Source organism: Mesoplodon densirostris, chromosome 10 (assembly GCF_025265405.1).
Source record: "Mesoplodon densirostris isolate mMesDen1 chromosome 10, mMesDen1 primary haplotype, whole genome shotgun sequence".
Classification (NCBI taxonomy): domain Eukaryota; kingdom Metazoa; phylum Chordata; class Mammalia; order Artiodactyla; family Ziphiidae; genus Mesoplodon; species Mesoplodon densirostris.
Window position 1 is genome coordinate 28,228,418 of NC_082670.1, and position 13,069 is coordinate 28,241,486.

The following is a 13,069-nucleotide window of genomic DNA, read 5'->3' on the forward strand; positions in this document are numbered from 1 at the left end:
ACATAAATAATTACAAACCAGAAAAATTTCTTTGTCTGATTACAGCTCTGTTTTCCATTCAGAAAGCATAGTCTCCAGAAACTAAACTAAACTCCACACAGAAATACTCAGCACCAAAGTTAGTGCTGGATGCCCCACATTCAAACATCCCTGCCATCACACCATGCTTCTTTCTAAAGAAACTTTTGCTTAAAACAAAGCAAACAAAATAAACCCCACATAAACTCCCATATGATGATGTGCTCAGGGAGGAGGCTGGCCCCATTCCCAGCCACAGCCCGAGTCCAGATTGGTCTCAGCCAATTCCTGTGTTATCATTCCTCTCACCAGTGACTGATTTAGATAAATGAGACTTATGAGGAAATCTGTTGGGGGTCTTCTAGGAAACACTTCTTTACTCTTAGGAGAGATGCAGAGAAAGAGGCAGCTTCCTTTTCCTTGGGCTCTTGTTTTGCCTGGATGTATTGCCCGTAGAGCTAGCATGGAGTTCAGAGTGCATGCTCTAGGGAGGGACAAAGCAGAATGATGAAAAGGACTTGGATTCCTAATGACACACTTGAACCCAAATTAACCAGCTCTATAACTGCCATTCTTCTGGACATCCTGTCACGTATGTGTAAGAAATATCCTTATTATGAAACTAGTTGCAGTTGGAAATACCCAACATGGTAAAGACCAAATTGCCTCCAAAACTTTCCCTCTGAGATGTGCCTTTCCTGGATACAACAGGCCTCACCAAGAAGTGTGGAAGATCCAATGCAGACTCCTTAAAGCCATCACAGAAGGAGCCCCAAGAGCATTTTCTTAAAACCCAAAAGCCAGCATTGCTTGAGATGACAGTGGCAGAACAATGAGGTCTATGTGAAGAGACAAAGGGCACCAGATGTTCACCTTGAACATATAACAGGGACTTGGGTAAAGAGGGCAAGAGAATCCAGGAAAGGGGTGAGGAAGTTGGCACCATGATCGTCATACCCATTTCCTCTTCTCCCTAGATACACAGATAACCTGCATTATTCAGCTTCTCTCTCAAGGAGGAAGGAGGTGGACCATAACTCCCACTACTTAAGTATAGGCTGTACATAGTGACTTTCTTCCAAAAAAGACAGTGCAGAAAGGTGGATGGAAGAAGAGTAACTTTACAGTGGGAAAACCTAACAAACACTACTTCAGGTAGGGTATTCAAGATTCACTTGATAGAATCTACCCTTCATAAGGTGTAATGAAAGGGGCACTTTACCTCTGTTCTTCCCCCCCAAAACTTCTTACCCCAGTCTAATCATGAGGAAAACATCATGCAATTCCCAGTTGAGGGACATTTTACAAAGTATCTGACCAGCGTTCCTCAAATCTGTCAAGGTCATCAAAAACAAGGAAAATCTGAGAACTGTCACAGCCAAGAGGATCCTAAGGAGATAGGATGACTAAATGCAATGTGGTGTCCTGAATGGGATCCTGGAACAAAAAATGATGTTAGTACAAACTCAGGAAATCTGAATAAAGTATGGACTTCAGTTAATAATAATGTATCAATACTGGTTCATGAATCATCATGGAAAGTACCATACTAATGTGAGATATTGATAATAGGGAACTGGGTGTGAGGTATAAGGGCCCTCTGTGTGCTATCTTGACAATTTTTCCAAAACCTAAATTGTTCTAAAATTTAGAAGTTGTTTTCTTTCAAAGAATTACCTGTAATCCTATCATCTTGCAATAAACATGCATTTTAATGCAGATTTAATCTTTTTTTCTATGGGTCTATTTTTCAAAGTGGTTTCACACTGCACATACTTTTTTCAAGTTAACATTTAGTGAACGTATTTTCGTGTCATTATAATCTTACAACAATGTATATATACATCTTAGGGATGTATCATAAATTATTTAGTCAGTTATCTATTGGTATGTTTATTCTTCTCTAATCCTATTGAATGTATTGGGGAAGGACATGTGGGAAATGGAGAGAGTACGAAGAGAGGAAACAATTCTGACTTATTTGTTCATTGTGAGAAAGAGAGGGATGAGGCCAGTCCAGAGCTGCCAGGGAAAATGCATTGGGCCCAGAAACAAGAGACCAAGACCAGACACTGGCGTCAGCTCTGCAAATGACTCTGACAGTAGCCTTGAAGTAACTTAATCTACAGTTCTTTATCTACAAAATGTTTTTATCTATACGATGGGCTAGATAACTTGCTCGACACCATCCATTCCTAAAATCTATTCTTCCATATTTTGCAAAACGACTATTTCTTAGAAAATTTCATGTAGGTGATATGGCCAAATATACTTAATATAATGAAGAGGATGTAGAAAATGGATGACAGACACATTTCCTCTTTGTTGTGTAGCCAAAAACAATTTCCCATCACGTGGCACTAACGGAACACATTACATGAAGTGACAGTTGGAGGCAAAGGGGACTCTTCCTGGTGAAGGAGGGGGAGAACTAGTCCATGAATGTTGTGAGAACAGATAGGAAACTCTGTCTAACAACAGAATGATTTCTAGACAAATGAGTGAGTTTTCAGATGTGAGAATTTTGCAGCTTGGGGCTGGATAGAGAACCATCGGTGGATATTACAGAAGGTATTTCTGCCCTGGGTAGGAATTCAAGCTGAATGGTCACCAAAAACACTTTCCATTTTAAAAGGCTAAGGTGTCTCTTTAATTTTATGAACAACACCACCTTTAGCACTGACCCTGTTTCTGAGCTCTCTGCTGTCTCATTGGTCTCTTAACTGAAGAACGGAACCATTAGCAAAAATAAAGGCATCAGTGAAGCGGATAAGTCCTTTGGCTTGTTTGTATGCATTGATGGGTACATCTCTAAGCATCTCATGAAGGACGGGCCCTTTCAGTGTGATTAAGAGAGTGTGAGTGGAATCGTCTCTTGAAGCTCAATCTTCTCTATTAGGGCAAATACAGAAACAACAGAAACTTCGGAAAGCAGATCTCCTGTTCACAATCAAACTTTAGAATTTGGCCTCAAAATTCCTTCATATTCTTTTTGGAACGTGATTTTGTGAGAGCCCCAATAGGTAGAAAATAACAATACACACACTTATTAATAGTAAAGTTTTTGAAATTGATCTGATTTGCAGGTAACTGTTCTTCACCTTCACACTGTTGGGTATGGAGGGAGGAACTGCACCTGGTGGGAGTTTTCTTTCCCATGTGGTGAAGGTGACTCTGTTTCATACATTAGTTGACTCCAATGTGTTTCCCCCTACCTATCTCGCCTTCTTTATTCAAAGATTTTGTCATGGGTGTCTCCAGACGTTTGTTTCTGGAGTTCCACTCCCACGAGAAAATGGAGGTTCTCAGGGATGAGGGGTGGAAGGGAAAATGGGGGAAGGAGATTGAAACAAGCCTTAAGAACTTTTGGTTCTAAACTTCAAAAGTACAGAAAGTAAATGTAATATTTTATGAGAAACCACATATTGTCTGTGGATCTTCACTTCCAACACACACACACACACACACACACACACACACACACACACACACACACACAGCCCTAAGCCACAGGCGACTGCTATTGGCAAATGCCTCTTCTCCAATCACCAGAGCAAGGAAGGATCCCTAGAGCCCAACGCACCGCCAATAGTTGGGGTCTCTGGCAGCCTCGGCTGCAGTCGCCCAGTCTGGGGAATGACAGCGTGGAAGGCGCTGCAAGGAAATCCTTTGCATGCTTTGTGGTATGTTAAAAATGCAGCATCATCCCCTCTGCTCCTTTTCTTGGGCCGACAAGCCGAATTAGAGAGCACAGGGAATCCGGAAAGGCGAAAAGGCTGCCTCCGCCAAAAGCCCTCGAGTCCCTCCCTCCACGCCCCCCACCCCAGCCCCCCACCCCTAACCCCCTTCTTAGGCTCTAATCGCCACCGCTCCAATGGGCCAGCGGCGCCTTCACCATCTCCTCTCCCATTCACTCCAGCGGGGAGAGAAGAGGGAAAACAAAACTCTAAAAATAACTGTCAGCCTCTTTAAAAAGGAAAAGCTTAGCTGCCGTCCCCCCTGCATCCCCCGTTCCCTCCCTTCTCTTCTCCCTCTTCCCGCTCCCCCCTCGTGGGGCACATGTCTGCTTCTTACAACACCGAGCCACATGGTTCCAGTTAGGCGCCGAACCCCACCAGGACGGAGAGGAAATCCACATCTGTGGGACGCTCCGCACGGAACCACCTCCAGCGAGGGAGGCCGTGGGACTGCAGCACCGGGATGAAGGGCTAGACCGCGGGATCGCTGCTCATGCGGTGAGAGGGGGCGCGGGAGGCGGCCAGGGCGTGGGGAGGCCGGGGAGGGGTGGGCCAGAGGGCCCCCGCAGCGCCCGCCGCCCGCCTCCGCGCGCGGTGGGTACCTGCCCGCCCTGCTGCAACTTGCTGCAGTGTTTGAAAGAGTAGTAGGAGCGCATGGAGGTGGGGCCGGGGAAAGACCGGGTGGACTAGTGAGGGGTGAGCGCGGAGGGGGCGGGAAGGCGGCGGCGGCGGCGGTGGAGCGAGGGGCAGACCCGGAGCGGGTGGGACGGGGGAGAGGCGGGGGTAGCCCGGCGCTTACACATGTCACATGTGCTTTTTAAGACGGCCGGGAGCGCCTGCGAGCTGGATTTGGTGGAGGATGCTGCGGCAGGTGCTTCGCAGAGGGCTCCAGTCGTTCTGCCACAGGCTGGGCTCGTGCGTGAGCCGGCACCCGGTCTTTTTCCTCACCGTGCCCGCAGTCCTGACCATCACCTTCGGCCTCGGCGCGCTCAACCGCTTCCAGCCCGAGGGCGACCTGGAGCGCCTGGTCGCTCCCAGCCACAGCCTGGCCAAGATCGAGCGCAGCCTGGCCAGCAGCCTTTTCCCCCTGGACCAGTCCAAAAGCCAGCTCTATTCGGACTTACACACCCCCGGGAGGTATGGCAGGGTGATCCTCCTCTCCCCACCCGGGGACAATATTTTGCTCCAGGCTGAGGGGATCCTGCAGACCCACCGAGCCGTGCTGGAAATGAAGGTGAACCACAAGGGCTATAATTATACTTTTTCCCATCTGTGTGTGTTGAGAAATCAGGATAAGAAATGCGTGCTGGATGATATTATTTCAGTGCTAGAGGATCTCAGGCAGGCTGCCGTCTCCAATAAGACAACAGCCAGGGTGCAAGTGAGGTATCCCAGCACTAAATTAAAGGTACGCTCCTCCTGCATGCTTCTGCCAGTTAAAGAGGCAGCTCTTCATTTCTTGCCCTAAACAAGCAGAGAAAATGCAGAGGTCTCATCCTTAAGACTCAGAAGCTGGTGCTTCTTTCATTTTGGGGGGGCGGGGGGAACTATGGGCAACTGAGTGAAGAAAACAGGCAATAAATGGCATGACTAGATATTAAGAAATTCAAAGTCAAACAAAACAAATGCCAAAAAAAAAAAGAAAAAAAAAGTTGTTTCTGAGACCCTGCAATTACATCTTTGTTCAGGGTTAATAAATCAGTGAATGGAAGGGGGAGGGGGAATCCTGAACAATTTGGGGGATTTCTTTTCATTATGGGGCTCGATGTGTTTCTTATTACTGATTACACATCCACCTGGTGCCATATCCACCTATTTACATCTTCAACCTGGGTTGATTTTGACATGTAGGGAGTTTGTGCTTCACTACCCTGTGAGTGTGTGTCTGAAAGCAGTGGGTATGAATGGGGTAAGGATTCCAGGAATTATGTGTATGTGTGTTCGCACAGCCAAAGCAGCAGAAATTTTCTATGTGTGAAAATAGAGATGTGCGACTAACTGATGTACTAGTTAACTGAGTCCTGTTATCTTCCTTACACACACACACACACTCACACACACACACACACACACAATCCAAACCAGAACAAGATTATTATAACAGCCCAATAGCAAAAGAAAGAAATCCACAGTCAGCAAAAGTTGCCGTGAATGATAATTTCGGCATTAAATAGATGTTACTGTTTAAACTCTCAATTTAGATTTTGTTGCTCAGATGAGATTTCTAAACTCATTCCACACTGTCAGGTTTGAGCTGCTGCAGGCAGTGAGGCATGCAGTCTCCAGGTGACTGAAGTTTCAGGGACAAATGTGACTTCCAAAAGAGTCACTGCACCATTTGTATGCTCGACCCTGTGCATGCTCACAGGCTGCACAGCCAAGAATTCCCGAGACAGGTGTTTCCCAAGAAGAAGGAATTTTCTTTCTTCTAATGTGTGTGAGGATGTGTGTGTGCTTCTGGGGAGATCATGGAATAGGAGGGACCCCAGTTTCAATGAATGGGTGGCCAAACATAGAAAATTGCTAATATTTCTATTTATTTATTTGATACAGCATCTGTACACAATTTAAAAAATACGTTTCTCAGGATTTTTGAGATAAAAAGGCTATTTTTCCTGAATTGAAGGAGGATTTAATGCACTAAGAGACTAAGAATTCCTCAGGAAATCCCATGACCTGCTTCCTTTTAACATACTGTCCTTGTTTAAATGTATCCAGAGGCTGACAGGGTTTCAGCCTCTTGTTCAGAGGAGCAGTCCCTTGGGGTTTAGTGAAACTAGACAGATGATTCATCAGCTTGCAATCTAGGTAAGGGCTTGCCTGCCTCACACTTATTGAAAGGAGCATGATGAATGTATGTGGTTGGGTTACATGCATTCCATTTCCTGAATCCTTTGCCATCAACATTATTGCTTGCTCAAGAAAAGGATGCAGTGAAAAGGTGATCTTCTTCGCCTACAGTCTTTTAACTGAGTCCTGTGCTAAACATCTGGTGTAAAGAAAGATTTTGAAACTGTGACATATTTAAACTTCAGTTTGTTTTCCCTATTGAAGCAAGTTTGCAGTTTATTAATATGCAGTCTTAGTTAAGTCCCTTATTTCCTTGAGTCAGCAGTACTCTCCAGGTGTAAGGGCTTTGTCCAGTCAACCACTGTGGGCATTTTGTTTATCCAGCAATATCATTATGACATTTACGATACAAACCCCTGAGGTCTCTAATTCACTCCTTTAATAATGATTGGTTGTGTTCCTATGATTTACTGGGTGCTCTTCTAGGCACAGACAGTCTGGAGCAAGAAAAGCAAGGTTCTTACCCTAATGGGGCTTAATTGTAGAAGTCAGGGTCCTCACCCTGAGTTACCTACAAGCAGGGACTCTGCAATCTTTGAGTCCACTAGGCTAGGCCTATAATAGGTGCTCTGTCTAAACTTTCTGGCTGATTGGTTGGTTGATCTGCATCTTGATCGGAGTCAGTGGATAATCAAAGAATGGAGTAATTGATTACAAAGGGCCATGTAGTACTAGTGGAATTATTCTACTAACCATAACAAGAACAGGAGAATTATACACTGGCTCTCTAATCTGTAAAGCCCTTCTTCTGCTACATTCTAATATCAATGTCTCCTCAAATGCATTGGCTTGACTCTCTTTTCATGCTGTCAGTGGGGTCCTTAAGCTATTTTTGGGTAAATGAATTCTTTGGTAATCTTCTGAGAGTAATGGTCCCTCTCAAGCATCCAGATATAATATCACACATGCTAATGTAATATAAAATATAATTGGTGGAATTCCAGGGATACCTAGAATCCTCTCAAAGAGTCTGCAAGGCCTTTCAGGTGAAGAACTCCCTGGCACAGAGCAAAGTGAGATGGGCTTTTGTTTTGATCATATGTGATCTGGAAATGATTTTAATTCATGTGTGACAGTGATGCTCAAAGAGTGTCCCTAGAATGCTGACCCACAATAAAGTTTGAGAACTTCTGTTGTATGAGATTTGAGAGAAATTTTTATATACACAGTTTTTGGCCCTCTAATTAATGCTGCTTTCCTCTGTCATACTTGGGTCACCGATCTTCCCAACTCAGGCCACTGTGGAAAATTTTAGTGCTGGATAATGCTGTTGGTGGGCAGAGAATCAATAGTTAAGGAAAAATGCAAAATAAACGGCAGGGGCTGGATAGTGTGAGTAGGAATTGGCAATCTCTTGACATAAAAGAAGCAGTAGGTCAGAGCCTGGAGGTAGTCTGAAGATGTATAAACACTGATTGACAGAAAGGAGCAGCCAGAAATCTTAGTTATGACGATTAGAAGGGCATCTTCCAAATATTATTAAGACACCCAAGTGGTTCTGAGCACAGAAAGGTTTAGAACTTCTGATAAACATGATTATCTTGACAAGTTGATCCAGATAAGCAGGGACACAAAAAGTTGCTGGTATGGAATTTCAAAGAGAGGCTCAGATAAAGCTGATATGAAAAAAGGAGCAGTCAGCTTAGAATACTACAGAAGAAATGAGACATACACACATTTTCAAAAGCTGCATAGAAAAGACACCAGAATCTGAAATTCCTACCCCCAAATAATATGAACTGTACAATTGTGCCTGTCATTATAATCTTTACGTTACTATACCCCTGAGTAAGCACAAAGGTCAAGTCTTACATTCCTTCTGTACTATTCACAACCTCCCACCCCAACCTTGTCCAGTTCTATGCAGACAGTATTTACATCACTGGTCGGTCTGTTGATAAATTTGTTCATTTATACTGTAACATTGCAAAGTTATCATCACTTTTCAAATTCTATGATGTGCTTTTACTTTAAAGGTATTCTCTACACTCTCCAGATTTCTATAAATTTTTTGACCCTGGTAATTCGGGGACCATTTTTTCTACTTATTTAAACATACACATTGTATAAGTCAATACAAGGCAGCCAGACTGAATTTTGAATTAAACACATAACATATTGTTGGAACCAGTCTCTTGATTAAAATGAGACAGGCACTCAAAATCCTTAATCAAGGACTGCTCTGGACTCCAAGAAATATTGTCATTGTAACTCAGGGGGCTCAAGTGGTTACAGGCAATATTTCCCTGCTTAGGTAGGCCATGATAACCTCACTTTTCCATCTGCTAGTTCCAAGAAAGTAACAGTTTCCGTATGTCCCTAGTTCTTAATTTTTACCACTGAAAAAGGCCAAGTAAAGAAGAAACAGAGAAATGTGGTTCATGGCAAATGGTGAGAAACAAATGAAGCATATTTGCTTCCCCTGCAGCCTGTCCTCCCCATTAAATTCCATTAATACACACCTCTAAACAGATGTTTAAATGAAGTGTATGTGCTGCAACGTACCACATTTAAGAAGAGGAACAAAGATAGATTTTCCTGCTTCTTAAAAGAGTGTTTCTGGGCTTCCCTGGTGGCACAGTGGTTGAGAGTCCGCCTGCCGATGCAGGGGACGCGGGTTCGTGCCCCGGTCCGGGAGGATCCCACGTGCTGTGGAGCGGCTGGGCTCGTGAGCCATGGCCGCTGGGCCTGTGTGTCCGGAGCCTGTGCTCCGCAACGGGAGAGGCCACAACAGTGAGAGGCCCGCGTACCACAAAAAAAAAAAAAAAAAAAAAAAAAAAAAGAGTGTTTCTTTGGGCACATTTTGAGTACATCTTCCTAATTTGGAGGCTGTTGCCATTAATTATTTAGTTCCAATCTCAATGGGAGAGCAACTTAAGTCAACATGGAAGGTAAAGACCAACATTACTTTCAGAGATTTCCAGGAAAAGTTATTCCATAGACTTCTTTCCCTAATTCATTCTAAAACCTCAAAAGACAGCTGTGTCAAGGTCTTCTCTTATATTTAGATTAAAGTTTACATTCCTGATTCTCTCTCTTAATAAGGGGAAAAAATTGCTACCTTATTGAATGTTCAGTTTGTGTCCCAACCAATGTGGTGTTTTATACACAGCATGTCATTTTTACAAGCTTGTGAATCGGGAAGAATATTTTTATTCCCCTTCTATAAGTTGGGAACCTAAACCTAAAGACCAGGAGGTCAAGTGACTTCTAAGAGGTCCCCAAGGTAGTATATGTTGGAAGTGGGATTTAAATCCAGGGCTGTCTGGCACTGAAGTTTATATTCTTAACCACGGTACTAGATCAGGTCCCTGTACACCGTGCACTATTCTCTGCGACAACAGCCCTTTGTGTTAAGGAAGAATTAGGGCCATAATTCCCGAGCCATCTCAAATCCCTGCTGAAACCACTGCTGCTCTTTACACCAGTCCCCTTGCTCACTCAAGAGACCGGCCCAGATGAAGGTGCAGTGAAGCTTCACTTCCCTTATTCACCCACAAGGGAGTAAAGCTTCCAGTTTGGGCAAACTCCTACCATCTGACGATCATGGAACTTGCCACAAAGAGTTTAATAAATTCCTCACTGGCACATGATTTCACCTTTAATATTATTTCACATCAACTCAGAACAAATTAAGGTGAGACTCCAGGATCAACTGAGTGTGGGAAGCCTGTCAGGTGACCCACGGTTCTGAGCCAGGGGCTTATGTGACAAACAGGCTTGAGTACTTCTGTCTTAAATTGGCATCAGGAAGAAAGAATGGATGAGATAGCATGGGATAATACAATGCAGACTAAATTGAGAAATATTCAGGAGACCTGAGTTCTGACCCCAGTTCTGTAAAGACCAGTTGTGTGAGCTCAGATAAGTCCCATCTCCAATGTGGGCTTCAAGCTCTAGGATTCTTCTGTGACATTAAGGAAATGCTCATCCTTATCATCTGTAGTTGGGCCTGTCACCTGGTTGAGCTTAAAGCTGATTACTGTCGTTCAGTATTTTCCAAAAATGTTGAAATTAAATCTAACCATCTCTTTAAGAAAAAAAATGAGCAACGTTTTTTCTCAAGCCCCTTTACAGTTATTTTACAATAGTAGCAACATTAAGCCCTCATTAGCCTAATCATCTTAATATTATATGAGAACACAAGGTATAGGAACTATACATAGGCACAAGGGTATTTGGGGAAAATGAAACATAAAATTAAAGTGGAGTGTATTTTTAAAGTGGCTTTGCAATCCATCCCTTTCTCAGACAGGATTATTATGGCACAGCCATTCATTGAAATCAAGGCTCATTCTCTGGAATTCAGGGCCTCTGAAAGGTACCTGATGAGCAGCACTTAGAATGAATGGGTCTGTTTAGTTACAGGATTTGTGTCGGAACAGCCGATGTTTCCCCTTCAGAGCTCCCCTCCCTACAAGGAGAGGCTTCATCTGTGCCACTCTTACTTCCCCCTTCTGTCTCAAAGGCTGAAGGCAGAGGATGGCTCAGGTTCTGGAAGACAGAGACATGTTTAAAGGGTTCTTATAGACAGAAACATGTTTAAAGGGTTCCTACCCAGCCGAGACATGTAAACAGTAAGAGCTAATTCATTCTATGCCACAGTGGCCCTTAGACCAAGAGCATCCCCATTGCCTAGGAACTTGCTAGAAATGCACATTCTTGGACCTCAGTCCAGATCTACTGAAACTAGGGGTTAGGTCCCACAAGCCCTCCAGGTGCTTCTGACTCCTGCAGATGTATGAGAATCTCTGTTCTGCAGTAGAGTTGTTCAGTCTTGGCTGAGTGTACGAATCATGAGAGGAGCTTTAAAAATACTGATGTGTGGATCTCATCTCCAGAGATTGTGACTCAGTCAGGAGGTGGCATGGACACTGAAATTTTTTAAATCTCCTCTGATGAGTATAATGGATTATCAAGGTTGAAGACCAAGGTCTCCTTTTCAAATTTCTTCTTCGTTTCTTCCTCACTGTCTCTCCCTTGGGCTTTCATTACCTCTTACCTATTTTATCTAGGCAATAATCTAATCTCTCTCACATAATTTCTCACACTTGGAACCTAGCCTGTATAACAAGATCATCTGCATCTCTTGATTACATTTTCCTCTGACCAGATCCTGCTAGAGTTTCCCATTGCCTGGAGAAGACATTATCAACTCCTGACCATAGCCATTGAGAACTTTTCTTGACCAGGGCTCCAACTTTACTTGAAGTTTCAGATTGCAGTACATCTTATGCTGCAACCAAACTGAAGCAAACCCACCCCCAACCTTCCTGTTTTCTTACCTTCATTCATACTGTTCCTTTTGCTTGGAATTTCTTTCACACTGTCAAATGCACATCTCTTAAAAGTTGCTTTTTCCATGGAGCTTCTCTAAGTGCTTCCAAAGGTAGAAAGCACTTTTATGCACTTTAGAGGTACTTTGAAGGCAGTTCCCTCAATCACAGTCTAACTTGTATTATATAGACTTTTAGCAAGTCTTTGCTAAAATATAACTGTATGTGCCTAATGAACCTAGTAGGGCTGGTAGCTTTCACTACATACATTGATTTGCCTGTGTGGAGCCAGCCAGTACAGGGGAGGTTGTGGAACAAGCCCTTGGGGGAAATTGCAAGGGGACAGGAAAAAAGCCCATCCCAGCCAGCCTGCTGTTCCAAGGCTGTGCTTGAACCCTAAAGAAAGATGGCCACAGAAAGACACTGAAAGCTGTTTCTGTGAGTGGTCCTGAGATACAAGTGCCACAAGAAGGATTGCCTTTGGGCTTAGGAAACAAAGGGCCACCAGAAGAGGGAGAGAGAGAGGGAGAGAGAGAGAGAGATTCTTTCCCCCACCTATACACAGCACGCATGTGACTTCAGCTCGGGAAAGCCTGCAGAGAGGCAGCTCGAACACCTGGTAGGATTACCAGATTTAGCAAATAAAAATACAGGACACCCGGTTAAATTTGAATTTTGGGTAAACAAAATTTTTTTTTAGTATAAGTATGTTCTAAATATTGCATTCTTTGCTTATCTGAAATTCAGATTTAACTGGGCATCCTGTATTTTATCTGGCAACGTAGCATGATGGGAATTCAAAGAATCACATCCGAAGACCCAAGCACAGACTTCAGAATGTCAGGGGACCAGCACCAGTTCTAACTCACAAGAGTGGCCATTAGCCAGGGGGCCAAAGAGGCAGACCATAAAGGCCAATTTGGGAAATAATAAAGACATTCTAAAGACTCTAGGAAATGCATGGGTAAAAGTTTTCAGAGGCCAGAATTTCTGTCTTATTCAAGTGGGGATTCCAGCAAATGAAATGTAAGTTCCTCTTGATACGACCTCCTATGGATACTCTGGCCTTAGGAAGCCGAAGTTACATTAATTGTTTTAATAGTTCCAAATATTTATTTGCTAGTGAAATGAAAGACTGCACTGGATAAATGTTTCATTTAGAAGATTCTTTTGTTTTATATTTTATCT

General features: G+C 43.5%; 1 protein-coding gene across 1 annotated transcript in view; it reads left to right on the forward strand.

Moving 5' to 3' along the window:
- The first annotated feature begins 4,563 nt into the window (after window positions 1-4,563).
- LOC132497106 (patched domain-containing protein 4) overlaps window positions 4,564-13,069 on the forward strand; it is a 152,886-nt gene continuing 144,380 nt past the window's right edge. The window contains exon 1 of the mRNA XM_060110044.1: window positions 4,564-4,989. Within this exon, the coding sequence (XP_059966027.1) occupies window positions 4,564-4,989 (426 nt within the window). The remainder of the gene's footprint in view (window positions 4,990-13,069) is intronic.